The sequence below is a fragment of the Mobula birostris genome, chromosome 24, assembly GCF_030028105.1.
Source record: "Mobula birostris isolate sMobBir1 chromosome 24, sMobBir1.hap1, whole genome shotgun sequence".
Lineage (NCBI taxonomy): Eukaryota > Metazoa > Chordata > Chondrichthyes > Myliobatiformes > Myliobatidae > Mobula > Mobula birostris.
Genome location: NC_092393.1, coordinates 63,727,295 through 63,747,355, shown reverse-complemented (window position 1 = coordinate 63,747,355; position 20,061 = coordinate 63,727,295). Strand labels below are relative to the sequence as shown.

The 20,061-nt window shown below is 44.0% G+C and overlaps 1 protein-coding gene across 3 annotated transcripts in view; it reads right to left on the bottom strand.

The window, feature by feature from the left end:
• Window positions 1–20,061, bottom strand: part of LOC140187329 (phosphoribosyl pyrophosphate synthase-associated protein 1) — a 64,144-nt gene that overhangs the window by 32,472 nt on the left and 11,611 nt on the right. For all 3 annotated transcript variants that reach the window (XM_072242509.1, XM_072242510.1, XM_072242511.1), the window contains 2 exons: window positions 11,809–11,981; window positions 7,109–7,224 (listed from right to left, as the gene is read on the bottom strand). In XM_072242509.1, the coding sequence (XP_072098610.1) occupies window positions 7,109–7,224; window positions 11,809–11,981 (289 nt within the window). The remainder of the gene's footprint in view (window positions 1–7,108; window positions 7,225–11,808; window positions 11,982–20,061) is intronic.

Genomic DNA, 20,061 nt, shown 5'->3' with positions numbered 1-20,061 from the left:
GGTGCCAGAGCAACAACTTCTTACTCAATACAACACGCACAAAATGCTGGAGGAACTCAGTAGGTCAGGCAGCAGCACTAAAAAAGAGCAAAAAGTTGATGTTTTGGGTCGAGACCCTTCAGCAGAACTGATGAGTCTTGGCCCAAGACGTCAACTGTTTACTCTTTTCCTTTCATTTCTTTTCCAAGCTTTTTATTAATTTTCAAAATTATAAACATAACAGCAATATTAATGAACAAAGATTGGGATTACGTTATTAATAATTGACATTACAAAAATAGCATTGGTAATAATAGATGTATAAAGTATCCCAAACTCTAAATATAATTAAACATGGTAGAGGGACAAATGAGAAAAAATCTAAACAACCCCAAATTTTCCATAGAAGCTGTCTGGCCTGCTTTCCTCCAGCAATTGGGGTGTTTTTTGGATTTCCAGCATCTGCAGATTTTCTCTTGTTTGTGACCTCTTATTCAATGTCAGCAAGACCAAGGAGCTGGTTATTAACTTCAGGAGGAGGAAACCAGAGGTCCAAGAACCAGTCCTCACCAGATGATCAGAGATGGAGAAAGTCAGCAGCTTTAGCTTCCTTGGTGTTATTATCTTAGAGGAGCTGTCCTGGGCCCAGCATATAAGTGCAATCACAAAGACAGCACGCAATGCCTCTACCTTAGAATTTTGCAAAGATTTACCATGACATCTAAAACTTTGACAAATTTCTATATAGATGTGTAAAGGAGAGTATATCGACTGTCTGCATCACAGCCTGGTATGGAAACACCAATGCCCTTGAACAGAATATCCCTCAAAAGGTAGCAGATATGACCCAGTACATCACGGGTAAAGTCCTCCCAACCATTGAGCATATCTACACAGAGCGTAGTTGCACAAAAGCAGCATCCATCATTAAGGACCCCCGATAGCCAGGCCATGCTCTCTTATCACTGCTGCCATCAGGAAGAAGGCACAGGAGTCTCATGACTCTCACCACCAGGTTCAGGAACAGTTATTACCCCCCAACCATCAGGCTCTTGAGCCAAAGGGGATAGCCACACTCGACCTCGCGCCCCACCATTAAAATGTTTCCACAATTTTCAAGGACTTGCATACACTCACTTTCAAGGATTCTTCATTTCATGTTCATGGTATTTATTGCTTATTTATTAATCATTATTGTTTTTTTCTTTTTGTATTTGCAGTTTGTTGTCTTTTGCACACTGGTTGAGCAGGCCTTGTCAGTCACCTGACTTTATGTGTCTTTTTCATAGGGCAGGATACCTCAACAACCCACACCACCAATCTCATCTCATTGACTCCAAATAACTTTTATAGGAGGCGTTTCCCCAGAGGTTCACATACTTTTTCCAACAAATACATGTAATACTGGACCATTTTCTCAATAAGTAAACGAACAAGTATAATATTTTGTGTTATTTATTAAATTGAGTTCTCTTTATCTAGTTTTAGGACTTAAATGAAGATCTGATCAAATTTTAGGTCATACTTATGTAGAAATATACAGAAAATTCTACAGGGTTCACAAACTTTCTAGTACCATTGTATATGGTGACATATATGAACTTTGAGTATTTTTTTTTTTTTACATACTCAGAGTGGTAGGTGCCTGGAAAGCACTACCAGGGTTTGTGGTAGAAACTGAAAGAAGAGAGACATTTAAGAGACTCTTAAGAGAGGCACATGGATACAAGAAAAATGAAGAGCTCTGGGATACGTGGGAGGGGATAGTCAGATGGATCATGGAGTAGGTTTGTATAGGTCGGCACTAATCTTTTCTTTACAACTGTGTGGACCAATCATTGCTCTGAGCAGAAAACTTTTACAAGGCCTGAAAACTGTGAAGAACTTTAAATTAACATTATATTAAAGAAAATTCCAGCTGTGCAGCAATAAAAGCTACCTGCAAGAGAACATTCCAGTTAACGTACACCGTGTATCTGCACGGCTTAGAGGAAACAGTAGTTGGCACAACATTGTGAGCCAAAGAATCCCATTGTACAATAATGTTCTGTATCTAAGACTATAAGCAGAATAGTTACTTTATTGATCCCAAAGAAAATTACTGTGTCACAGTAGCATTACAAGTGCACAGAAAAACAAATACACAAATATTAGAAGAGATGTAAGAAAGAATAAAAAATAAGTTACCTCAAACAGTTGAACAGGAGGGGTGGGAGTCATCACTTCCCCGGCTATAGGTTGACTCATTATAGAGCCTAATGGCTGAGGATAAGAATGACCTCATATCGCTCTTTGGAGCAGCTCAGCTGTCTTACTCTGTTACCGAAAGTGCTCCTCTGTTCAGCCAAGGCAGTTGAGAGTTAAAGGGCAAAAGTTTAGGGGTAACATGAGGAGGAACTTCTTTACTCAGAGAGTGGTAGGTGTGTGGAACAAGCTTCCAGCAGAAGTGGTTGAGGCAGGTTCGATGTTGTCGTTTAAAGTTAAATTGGACAGCTATATGGACAGGAAAGGAATGGAGGGTCATGGGCTGAGTGCAGGTCTGTGGGACTAGGTGAGAGTAAGAGTTCGGCACGGACTAGAAGAGCCCAGATGGCCTGTTTCCATCCTGTAATTGTTATACGGTTATATGGTTATATGGAACGGTGGTGTACAAAGGCTGTTGAAAATCCAGTCAAGAAGAAAAGCTTATGAAAGGTTCAAAAAAGTAGGCAATGATAGAGATCTAGAAGATTTTTAAACCGCAAACAACAGGAATTCTGCAGATGCTGGAAATTCAAGCAACACACATCAAAGTTGCTGGTGAATGCAGCAGGCCAGGCAGCATCTCTAGGAAGAGGCACAGTTGACGTTTCAGGCCGAGACCCCTCGTCAGGACTAACTCGTCCTGACGAAGGGTCTCAGCCTGAAACGTTGACTGTACCACTTCCTAGAGATGCTGCCTGGCCTGCTGCGTTCACCAGCAACTTTGATGTGTGTTGCCAGATCTAGAAGATTATAAGGTTAGCAGGAAGGAGCTTAAGAATGAATTAGGAGAGCCAGAAGGGACCATGAGGCCTTAGTGAGCAGGATTAAGGAAATTCCCAAGGCATTCTACAGGTATGTGAAGAGCAAGAGGATAAGACGTGAGAGAACAGGACCAATCAAGTGTGACAGTGGAAAAGTGTGTATGGAACTGAAGGAGATAGCAGAAATATTGAAATGACTACTTTGCTTCAGTATTCACTACAGAAAAGGATCTTGGCGATTGTACAGAGGACTTACAGTGAACTGAAAAGCTTGAGCATGTAGATATTAAGGAAGAGGATGTGCTGGAGCTTTTGGAAAGCATCAAGTTGGCTAAGTCACCGGGACAGGATGAGATGTTCCCCAGGCTAATCTGGGAGGTGAGGGAGGAGATTACTGAGCCTCTGGAGATGATCTTTGCATTATCAATGGGAGTGGGAGAGGTTCCAGAGGATTGGAGGGTTGCAGATGTTGTTCCCTTATTCAAGAAAGGGAGTAGAGATAGCCCAGGAAATCATTGACCAATGAGTCTTACTTCAGTGGTTGGTAAGTTGATGGAGATCCTGAGAGGCAGGATTTATGAACATTTGGAGAGCCATAACATGATTAGGAATAGTCAGCATGGCTTTGTGAAAGACAGCCATGCCTTACGAGCCTGATTGAATTTTTTGAGGATGTGACTGAACACATTGATGAAGGTAGAGCCATAGATGTCGTTATATGGATTTCAGCAAGGCATTTGATAAGGTACCCTATGCAAGGCTTATTGAGAAAGTAATGAGACATGGGATCCAAGGGGACATTGCTTTGTGGATCCAGAATTGGCTTCCCACAGAAGGCAAAGAATGGTTGTAAATGGGTCATATTCTGCATAGAGGTCGGTGACTGGTGCTGCAGGGATCTGTTCTGGGACCCCTACTCTTCGTGATTTTTATAAATGACCTGGATGAAGAAGTAGAGGGATGGGTCAGTAAATTTACTGATGACACAAAGGTTGGAAGTGTTGTAGATAGTGTGGAGGGCTGTCAGAGGTTACAGTGGGACATTGCTGGGATGCAAAACTGGGCTGAGAAGTGGCAGATGGAGTTCAACCCAGATAGGTGTGAGGTGGTTCATTTTGGTAGGTCAAATATGATGGCAGAATATAGTATTAATGGTATGACTTGGCAGTGTGGAGGATCAGAGGGATCTTGGGGTCCAAGTCCATAGGACACTCAAAGCTGCTGCGCAGGTTGACTCTGTGGTTATGAAAGTATATGGTGCATTGGCTTTCATTAATCGTGGAATTGAGGGTAGGAGCCAAGAGGTAATGTTACAGCTATATAGGACCCAGATCAGACCCCACTTGGAGTACTGTGCTCAGTTCTAGTCGCCACACTACAGGAAGGATGTGGAAACCGTAGAAAGGGTGCAGAGGAGATTTACAAGGATGTTGCCTAGATTGGGGAGCATGCCTTATGAGAACAGGCTGAGTGAACTCGGCCTTTTTTCCTTGGAGCATTGGGAGGATGAGAGGTGACCTGATAGAGGTGTATAAGATGATGAGAGGCACTGATCGTGTGGATAGTCAGAGGCTTTTTCCCAGGGCTGAAATGGCTAGCAAGAGGGGGCACAGTTTTAAGGTGTTTGGAAGTAGGTACAGAGGAGATGTCAGGGGTAAGTTTTTTACGCAGGGAGTGGTGAGTGCGTGGAATGGGCTGCCAGCATAGGTGGTGGAGGCGGATATGATAGGGTCTTTTAAGAGACTCCTGGATAGGTACATGGAGCTTAGGAAAATAGAGAGCTGTGGGTAACCCTAGGTAATTTCTAAAGTAAGTACGTGTTTGCCACAGCATTGTGGACCGAAAGGCCTGCATTGTGCTGTAGGCTTTCTATGTTCTATAAAACATAATATACAGATAGTTATAATCTTTTTCCCATATTAAGAGTGTTAAAATAGAAGAATTAGTTTTCGATGAGACGAAGGTGGTTTATAGGGAATGAGGATTTTTATTTTAACACGATGGTTAATATCTGGAACTTGCTGCCAGAGGAGGCTGTTAGAGTGACTATCTTTCAGAGATGTTTATACAGACACTTTAATAGGCAAGGCAGAGAAAGATTTGGGCAAATGCAATTAGTGCAGCTGTGCAACAATGTCAACATGGGCATGACAGGCCTTATGGCCTATCTCTGTGAACCACTACTAATGATCCAAGTTGCAAATAATCCACAATAGTGTTGTAGACAGAGAGCAACAGCACCGTTCCTGCACCTGAACTACAGACAGAGACAACAACACCGTTTCTGTACCCGAACTGTAGACAGAGACAGCAGTACCGTTCCTGCACCCGAACTGTAGGTAGAGACAACAGCACCGTTTCTGCACCCAGATGAACTGTAGACAGAGATAACAGCACCGTTTCTGCACCCAGATGAACTGTAGACAGAGGCAACAGCACTGTTGCTGTACCCAGATGACTGTAGCTCAGCATTTAACACCATCATTCCCACAATCCTGATTGAGAAGTTACTGAACCTGGGCCTCTGTACCTCCCTCTGCAATTGGATCCTCGACTTCCTAACCAGAAGACCACATCTGTGTGGACTGGTAACAAGATCTCCTCCTCGCTGACGATAAACACTGGTGTACCTCAGGGGTGTGTACTTAGCCCACTGCTCTACTCTCTATATACCCATGACTGTGTGACTAGGCATAGTTCAAATACCATCTATTAATTTGCTGACAATACAACCATTGTTGGTAGAATCTCAGATGGTGACGAGAGGGCGTACAGGAGGGAGATATGCCAACTAGTGGAGTGGTGTTGCATCAATGACCTTGCACTCAACGTCAGTAAGATGAAAGAGCTGATTGTGGACTTCAGGAAGGGCAAGATGAAGGAACACATACCAATCCTCTTAGAGGGATCAGAAGTGGAGAGAGTGAGCAGTTTCAAGTTCCTGGGTGTCAAGATCTCTGTGGATCTAACCTGGTCCCAACATATCGATGCAGCTATAAAGAAGGCAAGACAGCAACTATACTTCACAAGGAGTTTGAGGAGATTTGGTCTGTCAACAAAAACACTCCAAAACTTCTATTGATGTACTATGGAGAGCATTCTGACAGGCTGCATCACTGTCTGGTACAGGGGTGGGGGGTGGCTGCTGCACAGGACTGAAAGAAGCTGCAGAGGGTTGTAAATTTAGTCCGCTCCATCTTGGGTACTAGCCTACAAAGTAGCTGGGACATCTTCAAGGAGCGGTGTCTTAGAAAGTCAGTGTCCATTATTAAGGACCCCCAGCATCCAGGGCATGTCCTTTCCTCACTGTTACCATCGGTAGGAGGTACAGAAGCCTGAAGGCACACACTCAGTAACTCAAGAACAGCTTCTTCCCTTCTGCCATCCGATTCCTAAATGGACATTGAACACTACCTCACTTTTAAAAATATATATTATTTCTACTTTTGCATGATTTTAATCTATTCAATATACGTATGCTATAACTGATTTACTTATTTATTCATTACTATTTTTATTTATTCTTCTCTTCTTCTATATTATGTATTGCAATGAACTGCTGCTAAGTTAACAAATTTCACGACACATGCCAGTGATAATAAACCTGATTCAGATTCTGATTCTGAACTGTAAACAGAACATAGAATAGTACAGCACAGTACAGGCCCTTTGGTCCACAAGGTTGTGCCGACCTTTAAACCCTGCCTCCCATATAACCCCCCACCTTAAATTCCTCCATATACCTGTCTAGTAGTCTCTTAAATTTCACGAATGTATCTGCCTCCACCACTGACTCAGGCAGTGCATTCCACGCACCAACTACTCTCTGAGTAAAAAACCTTTCTCTAGTATCTCCCTTGAACTTCCCACCCCTTACCTTAAAGCCATGTCCTCTTGTATTGAGCAGTGGTGCCCTGGGGAAGAGGCGCTGGCTTTCCACTCTATCTACTCCTCTTAATATCTTGTAAATAGAGACAACAGCACCAATTCTGTAGCTGAACTATAGAGACAACAGCACTATTTATGTAGACAGAGACAACAGCACCATTTCTGTACACAGATGAACTGTAGGTAGAGACAACAGTTCTGTTTCTATACTCGATGAACAAAATACAAAATCTCACCTCATCCTGAATGTACTGCAGTAGAAATGGTGATGCTCGGAGGTTGTCCACAGGAATGTTGAAGAAACCTTGGATTTCCTTCTGATGAAGGTCCATTGTGATAATGTGGGTTAATCCTGGAAACACAACACACAGCCACCAACAAGCATTGGCAAGTCAACTGGCAGCGGGATTAAATCTGCTTCGGCATAACCTGCTGAGTTCACCCAAGGTTGTGCACTAGATTCTACCTCATATATGCAATACAAACACTGCAACCCTAGGACCAGCATAGTTCATCCAGACATACTACACTTCACCCAGACATAGCACCAGCCATCCCATTCTTCACCCCAGACACGGCTCCAGACACCATAGACACCCCATATTTCATTCCAGACATGGCTCCAGGCACCCTATGCTTCACCCCAGACATGGCTCCAGACACCATAGACACCCCATATTTCATCCCAGACACTGCTCTAGACACCCCATGCTTCACCCCAGACATGGCTCCAGACACCATAGACACCCCATATTTCATCCCAGACACTGCTCTAGACACCCCATACTTCACTCCAGACATGGCTTCAGGCACCCCATAAAATAAGACCATAAGCTATAGGTGCAGAAATAGGCCATTTGGCCCATAAAATCTGCTCCACCATATCATCACGGCTGATTCAATTTTCTTCTCAGCGCCAATCTCCTGGCTTCTCCCCGTATCCTTTCATGCCCTGACTGATCAAGGATATATCAACCTCTGCCTTAAATATACAAAAAGACTTGGACCTCCACAGCTGCCTGTTGCAAAGTATTCCACAGATTTACCCCTCTCTGGCTAAAGAAATTCCTCCTCATCTCCATTGTAAAAGGACACCCCTCTATTCTGAGACTGTGGTCTTCGACCCTCCCACCATTGGAAATATCCTCTCCACATCCACTCCATCAAGGTCTTCCGCTATTTGATAGGTTTCAATGAGATCACCCCTCATTCTTCTGATTTCCAGTAAATACAGGCCCAGAACTATCAAGTGCTCTTGTAATGACAAGCCATTCAATCCTGGAATCATTTCTGTGAATCTCCTTTGAACCCTCTCCAGTGTCAGCACATCCTTTCTAAGATAAGGGGCCCAAAACTGCTCAGAATACTCCAAGCAAGGAGTCACCAGTGCTTTATAAAGTCTCAACATTACATCCTTGCTTTTTATATTCTACTCCTCTTGAAATGAATGCTAACATTGCATTTGCCTTCCTCACCACAGACTCAACAGGCAAATTAACTTTTTTGGGAATCCTGCACAAGGACTCCCTAGTCTGTTTGTGTCTCAATTTTTTTGTATTTTCTCTCCATTTAGAAAATAATCAGCCCTTTAATTTCTTCTACCAAAATGCAGGAGCATACACTTCCCAACAGTGTATTCCATCTGCCATTTCTTTGCCCATTCTATCTACAACCTTCTGTAGCCTCTCTACTTCCTCAAAACTACCTGCCTCTCTACCTATATTCATATCATTCATATTGCAACAAAGCCATCAATTCTATCATCCAAGTCATTAACATATGACTTAAAAGAATCGGTCCAAAAACAGACCCCTGTGGAATACCAGTAGTCACCGGCAGCCAGTCAAAATAGGTTCCCTTTATTCACACTCTTTGCCTCTTGCCAATCAGCCACTACTTTATCCATGCTAGAATCTTTCCTGTAATTGCATGGGCTCTTAGCTTGTTAAGCAGTCTCATGTGTGGCACCTTGTCAAAGTCTTTCTGAAAATCCAAGTACACAACATCAACCAATTTTCCTTTGTCTATCCTGTTTCTTACTTCTTCAAAGAATTTCTACAGAGTTGTCAGGCAAGAGTTCTCCTTGCTAACTACTGCCTCTTTTGTCATGTGCCTCCAAGTACCTCATCCTTAATCATCGACTCTAACATCTTCCTACTGAGGTCAGACTAACTGGCCTATAGTTTCTTTTCTTCTGCCTCTCTCGTGTTTCTTGAAGTGTGGAACGACATTTGCAATTTTCCAGTCTTTTGCAACCATTTCAGAATATAGTGATTCTTGAAAAATCATTATTAATACTTCCACAATCTCTTCAGCTATCTCTTTCAGAACCATCTGGTCCAGGTGACTTATCTACCTTCAGACCTTCCAGTTTCCAAAGAACCTTCTCTCTAGTTATGGTAACATCACACACTTCATGTCCCCTGACACCTGGAACTTCCACCATGTTGCTAGTGTTTTCCACAGGGAAGACTGATGCAAAATACTTGTTCATTTCGTCTGCATTTTCGTTGTCCTCCATTGCTACCTCTCCAGCGCTGTTTTCCAGCAGTCCGATATCTGCTCTCACCTCTCTTTTACACTTTATGGATCTGAAGAGACTTTTGTTATCTTCTTTAATATCATTGGCTAGCTTACTTTCGTATTCCATCTTTACCATTTTAGTGACTTTTGGTTGCCTTCTGTTGGTTTTTAAAAACTTCCTAATCCTCTAACTTCCCACTAATTTTTGCTGTTATATGCCCTCCCTTTGGCTTTTATGTTGGCTTTGACTTCTCGTTAGCTATGGTTAGGTCTTCTTGCCTTTGGATTACTTCTTCCTCTTTGGGATGTATCTATTCTGTGCCTCCTGAATTGCTTCCAGAAATTCCAGCCATTGCTGCTCTGCCAACATCCTTGCCAGTGTTCTTTTCCATCAATTCTGGCCAACTCCTTTCTCATGCCTCTGTAATTCCCTTTACTGCATTGATACATTTGACTTTAACTTCCCCTTCTCAAATTTCAGGGTGAATTCGATCATATTATGATCACTTTCTCCTGTTACCCTAAGCTCTCTAATCAATTCCGGTTCATTGCACAACACCCAGTCCAGAATAGCTAGTAGGCTCAACCATGAGCTGGTCGAATAAAATTGAAAAGAGTGCAGACAAAATTTACAAGGCCGTTACCAGGACTTGAGGACCTGAGTTATTGAGAAAGGTTGAAGTTAGGATTCCCCGGAGTGTAGGAAAACAAGGGAAGGTTTGGTAGAGGTATACAAAATTATGAGGGCTATACATAACTGAGGGTGGTAATGGGTTCAAGCTCCCATTACCTATTACATGCTGACAATGGCATGCACATCAAATAGCCAATGACAACCAAGTCCAGCTCCTGACCTTCACATGTGGCTTAGCTACTAGGTCCAGCAGAACCGTTTCTACAGACAGGAGAAGGGGCAAGGGCAGGGGTTAATGGCACCTTAAAAGCAGTCGCTTCGGGCAGATAGGTCTCAGCAACCATGGTTGGCAGCTCATCCAGGAGGAGGAAGGGTGATTTCATACCTCCACTGCATTGCAGCTATACCCACTCTCGGGGAAGAATTCGGGAGTAAACCCTGAGGGAAAAATCTAGAACTGGAGTCCCTAAAGCAGTCCTACATTGAGTTCATTGGCAACTCCTGCGACACTGCTGGTACCAAACTGTATCAGTCTCTGCCGTTCCTTTGGGTTCATCAGATGTGTGGAGAAGGGGAGCTTGCTACATTGGCAAAAGCTTGCTCTCCATATTGTACTGCCCAATCTTGCGTATCTAGACAGCTAGGACGGAATATCCATGGTCAACTCTGACCGACAGAAGCTTCAGACAAAACTCAGATACATAGGTAAATGCATACAGATTTTTTCCACTGAGGCTGGGTGAGACTAAAGTGAGACTAGAAGTCATGAGCCAAGGGTGAAAGGTGAAATGTTTAAGGGGTACATGAGGGGGAACAACTTCACTCAAAGAGTGGTGAGAACTACCAGTAGACGTGGTGGATGCAGGTTTGGTTCAATGTTTAATTGGAATTTGGATGGGAGGGGAATGGAGGGCTATAGGTACAAGGCTAGGCAGAATGACAGTTCAGCATGGACTAGATGGCTCAAAGGATCTGTTTCTGTGCTGTAGTACCCTATTAGTCTATGAACCCTAAAGGAGAGTAAAATAATGTGGTTGAGGGGATGTAGGCGATATTTTCCTTCAATGATCAAGGCAATTCCCTTTACTCCACTGCAATACAAATACATCTGACTTTAACTTCTCCTCAAATTCAGGGTGAATTCGATCATACTATGGTCACTTGCCCCTAAGGGTTCTGTTACCTTAAATTCTCTAATCAATTCTGGTTCATTGAACAACACCCAAACCAGAATAGCTGATCCTCTAGCAGGCTCAGCCATAGGCTGCTCTAAAAAGCCATCTCGGTGGCACTTGAGAAACTCCCCCTCCTGCAACCCAGTACCAACCTGATTTTCCCAATCGACCTGCATACTGAAGTCCCCCATGACTTTTGTTAACATTGACCTTTTGGCATGCATTTTCTATCTCCCACTGTAATTTATAGGCCACATCCTTACTACTGCTTGAGAGTCTGTATACAACTCCCATCAGGGTCTTTTTACCCTTGCAGTTCCTTAGCTCTATCCATAATTATTCAACACCTTCCAACCTAATGTCACCTCTAAGATTTGATTTCATTTGTTACCAACAGCGCAACACTCCAGACACCACAGACACTCCATATTTCATCCCAGACACCACAAATACCCCATTCTTCGCCCAGACCCAGTTCCAGGCACTCCATACTTCACCCAGACTCCTCATACTTCACTCCAGACACTACAAACTCCCCATATTTCTTCCAAGACACCACAGACACCACATACTTCACTCAGACACGGCTCCAGAAGCTGCTCACCTGCTTTGGCCAACATGCATGCCAGCAGTTTGCAAACGATGGAGCCCCTCTTCCTCATCTTACACTGCTTACTGTAGGGGAAGTAAGGAATTACTCCAATAATGTTCCGGGCACACGAAGTCTTGCAGGCGTAGGCCATGATCAGTAATTCCATCACAGCTGTATTAACATCTCTGCCAAACAGAAATACATTGGCCTGATCAGGATATCATCAAGGGCATTATCATTCAATTTCAGCAAAACCATCAGTAGAAGCTACATTGCCCATTCCTTTGCGCTTAATTAGTCACAAAGTGCCCAAGACAACATAATGCTAAATTCATAACTTCCTAAGTTGGGGTATAGTGAGTTAAGAGATGGCATCCTAGTACTCAACAAGCTGTCTGAAAGAACCAAGGATGGTGAATTGTGACAACCAAGGGCATACAAGATGAGTAGTTTAAACAAAATGTTTCCCAGATTCCAAGGGAAGCTATCATCTAGTAACACTCACATCTACAATGAAGTGCTTTGTGAGGCTGGTCATGGCTCGAGTCAGCTCCAGCTGCAGTAAGGATCTGGACCCATTGCCATTTGCCTATCGCCACAGTATGTCTACAGGGTGGAGGTGGGGGCGGGGGGGGGGGGGAACGATCTCAATGGCTCTCCATGCTGCCTTGGATCACCTGAACAATGCAAATAGGTATGTCAGGATGCTATTCAATGATTATTACTCAACATTTAACACCATCATTCCTACAATCCTGATCGAAAAACTACAGAACCTGGGCCTCTGTACCTCCCTCTGCAACTGGATCCTCAGCTTCCTAACCGGAAGACCACAGTCTGTGTGCATTGGAAGTAACATCCCTATCTTGCTGACAATCAACACTGACACACCTAAGGTATGTGTGCTTAGCTCCACTCTCTCTACACCCATGAGTGTGTGGCTAGGCATGGCTCAAATGCTGAGGATACAAGCAACGTTGGCAAAATCTCAGATGGTGACAAGAGGGCATGCAGGAGCAAGATATACCAGCTAATTGAGTGGTGTCACAGCAACAACCTTGTACTCATATCAGTAAGACAAAAGAGCTGATTGTGAACTTCAGAAAGAGTAAAACAAGGAAATACAAACCAATCATCGAGGGATTAGAAGGGGAGAGAAAGAGAGAGAGAGAGAGAAAGAAAGAAAGAAAGAGAAAGAGAAATTTCAAGCTCCTGGATGTCAATATCTCTGAGAACCTAACCTGGTCCCAACATATCAATGCAGCTATAAAGAAGGCAAGACAGCAGGCATATTCATTAGGAGTTTGAGGAGATTTGATTTGTCACCTAAAACACACAAAAACTTCTACAAATGTGCCACGGAGGGCATTTGGACAGGCTGCATCACCGTCTGGTATGAGGGGAGAGACTACTGCACAGGATTGAAGTAAACTGCAAATAGAGGTAAAAGTAGTCATCTCCTTCCTGGGTGCTAGCCTCTGTAGAATCCAAGACATCTTCATGGAGCGGTGCCTCAGAAAGGCAGCATCAATCATTAAGGACCCCCACCACCTAGGACATGCCCTCTTCTCATCATTTCATACTTGAAAAGCTTTTTCAAGTATGTAAAAAATAAAAGAGAGATTAGAGTGGACAAAGGACCGCTAGAAAATGAGGCCAGAGAAATAATAACGGGGGAAAAGGAGATGGCAGATGAACAAAATGAGTATTTTGCATCATTCTTCACTGCAGAAAACACTAGCAGCATGCCAGATGTTGAAGGGTGTAAGAAAAGTGGCAGAAGAGAAGAGAACTTCACTGTTCTGCTTTTAGCCTGTTTGAGTTATTGTTGAAGATAAGGGATTATGTGGAATGGGTGCCATCCAATTAGCAGATGTTTTCTTGGTGAGGAGCAATGAGGTAGGGCTTAAAGTTTTTTTTTGTTCAAGAGGGTTGGGCTCAAGGGCACTGAGTCCAGACGCCCCTATGCGTCTCCAATAGTAGTGGCCAGGAAGAAGATTGGGAAGGTACAGATGTGTGGACTATCAGACTCTGAACAGGAATACAGACCCCAACCAGTATAAATTCCTGAGAATCGAGGATGCGCTGGCCTACCTGAATGGTGCAACGCGGTTCAGTGTACTGGACTTGAGTGGATATTACCAGATATCCATGAGTGAGGCTGATAAACAGAAGACTTATAGAAACATAGAAAATAGGTGCAGGAGTAGGCCATTCGGCCCTTCGAGCCTGCACCGCCATTTATTATGATCATGGCTGATCATCCAACTAAGAACCCCGCCCCAGCCTTCCCTCCATACCCCCTGACCCCCATAGCCACAAGGGCCATATCTAACTCCCTCTTAAATATAGCCAATGAACTGGCCTCAACTGTTTCCTGTGGTAGAGAATTCCACAGATTCACCACTCTCTGTGTGAAGTAGTTTTTCCTAATCTCGGTCCTAAAAGGCTTCCCCTCTATCCTCAAACTGTGGCCCTTGTTCTGGACTTCCCCAACATCGGGAACAATCTTCTTGCATCTCGCCTGTCCAATCCCTTTAGGATCTTATACGTTTCAATCAGATCCCTCCTCAATCTTCTAAATTCCAACGAGTACAAGCTCAGTTCATCCAGTCTTTCATCATATGAAAGTCCTGCCATCCCAGGAATCAATCTGGTGAACCTTCTTTGTACTCCCTCTATGGCAAGGATGTCTTTCCTCAGATTAGGGGACCAAAACTGCACACAATACTCCAGGTGTGGTCTCACCAAGGCCTTGTACAACTGCAGTAGTACCTCCCTGCTCCTGTACTCGAATCCTCTCGCTATAAATGCCATTATCTGAAGTATGTGCCTGATATGAGAAGGGAGCTGAAAAAGGCTTATGAATTAGCTGAGGTCTTGGCTACCAAGCAGAATCAAGGAAATAAGAGGAGGTATGATCAAAAGATTAGGTTCTCCTAACTCATGCCTGGAAACTAAATCCTCATCAAGAATTTGGGGTTACCTGGGAAGCACAAGCTGGCTGACAGCTGGGTGGCTACACCTGATGTAGTGGAGAGTCAGATGCCAAATGTACCAGTTTTCTGGGTGAAACCAGAGAATGGGAATGGGCCTGTCAAGATTATCCATCAGAACCACCTTCTACCTCTAAGACAAAAGTTGCGTGTTGCCCCAGAGTCTGACTTGGGCCCTACACCAAGTAAGAGGACTTTGTGGCAATGTGGGGAGACTGAAGGACCAGCAGCAGGAAGGATTAAACTGGCGCCTACCCCTGAATGGGATACAGACTCGGAGGATGAGGAAATGGGGAGTGTGGTATATGCTGCTTTTCACCAACTCCCCAGTAATTGAGGAAGAGATTCCCAACCTTTCTCACGGTGAGGAAGGTGAAATGGGGGGAATTAGCAGTGCTCAGGCAGGCTTGCAGCTGGACCATGAGGTGGGGCTAGGCTCTAAAGTAACTGGGAAGAAGCTGAGCTCAGCCAAGTGGTGGACGGATCCAAGTTACAGGAAGGCGCAAGTGACAGACCGGGGGTGAAGGCCTCGCCGTACAGACCACTGTGTACATACATCTACTGATGCTTCTGGACACATCTTCAGTGATGTTCCTGGAATCATTGGGTGTTTCAGGTCTTTCAACACCATACAACCTCCTCCAGGTGACCCAGCGGGGCTGATCAGACCCCAGCTTGTGTCCAGATGGCTAGCTACTTATGACTCCATGGCTCCCCTCTTTTGAGCCATAGCCATCTTGAGGCTCTCTCTGCCGCATCGGTGGTACTGCAGATGGCTCTCCTCTTCTTCTCTCCCTCGATGCCCAAAATGCTGAAGGCTCTAACTAAGGAACGGGCTGCAAATCCCCTACAACCAACCTCCACTGGGAGACACCTCGCTCTCCATCCAGCCTGCTGACAGTTGCTGAACGGTCCTGCGTACTTGGCGAGCTTCCTTTCAAAGGCCTCTTCCAAGCTATCTTCCCATGGGACTGTCAGCTCCAGCAGCACCACTTGCTTAGTAGACTTAGACACCAAGACAATGTCTGGTTGCAGGGTGGTGGCTGCGATATGGTTGGGGAACAGACCAGAAGTATTCTAAGGAGTGTCTAAAACTGAAGATGTAGATGATGGGATAAGGAGGTCTCAAACAGTCAGGAGACCCCATAATAAGCTGGCCTATGTAGCACTGGGAAAACAGAAGGTTGCAACTACCCCCCGAGTGAGATATGTCATTACCATTTTAAAATGGTTTGGAGATTTTGACATCACGAAATTCCTTTGAAAACGATGTTATTAATGACGGGATGACAAATTATTTCAGTCATGAGGACATGACAACTTGTGGTGGGGGAGAGGGTAATGCTCTAATTCACATCTTTACTGTCATAGAAAATTAGAAACGTAGAAAATCCTACAGCACAATACAGGCCCTTCAGCCCACAAAGCTGTGCTAAACAAGTCCTTACGTTTGAAATTACCTAGTCTTACCCCTAGCCCTCTATTTTTCTGAGCTCCATGTACCTGTTCAGGAGTCTCTTAAAAGACCCCATTGCATCTGCCTCCACCACCGTCGCCGGCAGCCTATTCCACGCACTCACCACTCTGCGTAAAAAAACTCACCCCTGACACCTCCTCTGCACCTACTTCCAAACACCTTAAAACTGTGCCCTTTCTTGCTAGCCATTTCAGCTCTGGGAAAAAGCCTCTGATTATCCACATGATCAATGCCTCTCATCATCTTATACACCTCTATCAGGTCACCTCTCATCCTCCAATGCCCCAAGGAAAAAAGGCCGAGTTCACTCGACCTGTTTTCATAAGGCATGCTCCTCAATCCAGGCAACATTCTTATAAATCTCCTCTGCACCCTTTCTATGGTTTCCACATCCTTCCAGTAGTGAGGCGACCAGAACTGAGCACAGTACTCCAAGTGAGGTCTGACCAGGGTCCTATATAGCTGCAACATTACCTCTCGGCTCTTAAACTCAATTCCACGATTGAAGAAGGCCAATACACCGTATACTTTCTTAACCAGGGTCAACCTGCGCAGCAGCTTTGAGTGTCCTATGGACTCGGACCCCAAGATCCCTCTGATCCTACACACTGTCAAGTCTTACCATTAATATTATATTCTGCCATCATATTTGACTTACCAAAATGAACCACCTCACACCTATTTAGGTTGAACTCCATCTGCCACTTCTCAGCCCAGTTTTGCATCCTAGCAATGTCCCACTGTAACCTCTGACAGCCCTCCATACTATCCACAACACTTCCAACCTTTGTGTCATCAGCAAATTTACTGACCCATCCTTCCACTTCTTCATTCAGGTCATTTATAAAAATCACGAAGAGTAGGGGTCCCAGAACAGATCCCTGCAGCACACCACCAGTCACCGACCTCCATGCAGAATATGACCCATCTACAACCATTCTTTGCCTTCTGTGGGCAAGCCAGTTCTGGATCCACAAAGCAATGTCCCCTTGTATCCCATGCCTCCTTACTTTCTCAATAAGCCTTGCATGGGGTACCTCATCAAATGCCTTGCTGAAATCCATATAACGACATCTACTGCTCTACCTTCATCTATATATTTAGTCACTTCCTCAAAAAATTCAATCAGGCTCGTAAGGCACGACCTGCCTTTCACAAAGCCATGCTGACTATTCCTGATCATGTTATGGCTCTCCAAATGTTCATAAATCCTGCCTCTCAGGATCTTCTCCATCAACTTACCAACCACTGAAGTAAGATTCACTGGTCAATAATTTCCTGGGCTATCTCTACTCCTTTTCTTGAATAAGGGAACAACATCTGCAACCCTCCAATCCTCTGGAACCTCTCTCACTCCCATTGATAATGCAAAGATCATCACCAGAGGCTCAGTAATCTCCTCCCTCGCCTCCCAGATCAGCCTGGGGGAACATCTCATCCTGTCCTGGTGACTTATCCAACTTGATACTTTCCAAAAGCTCTAGCACATTCTCCTCCTTAATATCTACATGCTCAAGCTGTTCAGTTCACTATAAGTCCTCTGTGCAATCGCCAAGATCCTTTTCCGTAGTGAATGCTGAAGCAAAGTAGTCATTAAGTACCTCTGCTATCTCCTCCAGTTCCATACACACTTTTCCACTGTCACATTTGATTGGTCCTATTCTCTCACATCTTATCCTCTTGCTCGTCACATACCTGTAGAATGCCTTGGGGTTCTCCTTAGTCCTGTCTGCCAAGGCCTTCTCATGGCCCCTTCTGGCTCTCCTAATTTCTTTCTTAAGCTCCTTCCTGCTAGCTTTGTAATCTTCTAGATCTCTATCATTATCTAGTTTTTTGTACCTTTCGTAAGCTCTTCTTTTCTTTTCGACTAGATTTACAACAGCCTTTGTACACCATGGTTCCTGTACCCTACCATCCTTTCCTTGTCTCATTGGAATGTTCCTATGCAGAACTCCACGCAAATATCCCCTGAACATTTGCCACAATTCTTCCATACATTTCCCTGAGAACATCTGTTCCCAATTTATGCTTCCAAGTTCCTGCCTGATAGCTTCATATTTCCCCTTACTACAATTATGCTGTAGGTATTTCATTTAGCAGCTGTAAGAGCTGCTGTTCTGCTTTCTGCGTGTTTGAGTTACTGTTGAAGATAAGGGATAATGTGGAATGTGTGCCATTCAATTAGTGGGAGGTTTTCTTGGTGAGGGACAATAGGATGGGTTTGGATTTTTTTTGTTCGAGAGAAGGTGAAGAGAGAAGACACTGGGGAGAACAGGTCGTAGCATACGATCAGTGGGAGACCAGCTTGCTCAAAATGGATTGCGAGCGACGTTCGGCAGGATGGTGTGTGCTTTCACATGGACCGAGGGCCCAGCCCGAATGTGACAGAGAAGTTCAAGATGAGCTCCAACTTGTGCACATTTGACTGTTTAATTAGAACAGGCCCTTTTCTTTTGGTTATTCTTTACTAACCCTTCAGTTGAGATTCATAAATATAATTCCTTTAATTGTATGCAGTGTGCTGCCTGTTATTCTTGGCATTAATTTGACAAAGCATCCACACAAACCGGGGTTTTTTCACGTTTCAATCTCACGAGTTTGGCGGGGCTGGAGGTTGTCTTCCCTAGACTTATGCAGCCAAGGAAACCAAGGCGTGTTTCATGTAATCACTGTAATTCATTTTTTCCTATATTTATCAAGTATTGCATTGTACTGCTGCTGCAAAGTTAACAAGTTTCACAGCAAACAGTTGTGAGAAAAAGTTTGTGAACCCTTTGCAGTTACCTGGTTTTCTGCATTAATTTACTCATAAGATGTGGTCTGATCTTCATCCAAGTCACAATAATAAACAAAAACAATCTGCCTAAACTAATAACACAAAGAGTTGTACTTCTTATGTCTTTACTGAACACATTGTTTGATCATTCACAGTCCAGGCTGAGAAAAAGTATGTGAACTCTTGTGATTAATAACTGGTAGAACCTTCTTTAGCAGGAGTTACCTCCACCAAATGTTTCCTGTAGCTGCTGATCAGGTTTACAGTCTTTTGCTGTTACCCTTGGGTTCTTTTTCACCTCCTTCAGTATTGAATGTTGTGCTCTTGGTGTGATCTTTGCAGGATGCCCACTCCTGGGGAGAGTAGCAACAGTACTGAGTTTCTTCCAGTTGTAGACAATTTCTCTTACTGTGGACTGATGAATACTCAGGTCCTTAAAAATGTTTCTTCCCTTTTCCAGCTTCATGCATCTCTACAATTCTTCTTCTGAGGTCCTCGGAAGGCTGTTTTGATTGAGACATGGTGCACATAAACAGATCTTTCTTAAGAAGAGCAACACACATCAAAGTTGCTGGTGAACGCAGCAGGCCAGGCAGCATCTGTAGGAAGAGGTGCAGTCGACGTTTCAGGCCGAGACCCTTCGTCAGGACTAACTGAAGGAAGAATTAGTCCTGACGAAGAGTCTCGGCCTGAAACGTCGACTGCACCTCTTCCTACAGATGCTGCCTGGCCTGCTGCGTTCACCAGCAACTTTGATGTGTGTTGCTTGAATTTCCAGCATCTGCAGAATTCCTGTTGTTGTTGTTGTTTTTTTTTCTTAAGAAGAGCAGGCTCTGTCAGTAACCTGACTTTGTGTGCCTTTTTTTTATACATCGAGCAGGGCACCTCTACAACCCAATCACATCTCCTTGTTGGAACACCTGACTCCAACTAGCTTTTGTAGAAGGCATTACCCCAGAGGTTCACATACTTTTTTGAACCTAGACTGCGATTATTTAAAAGGTGTACTGAGTATT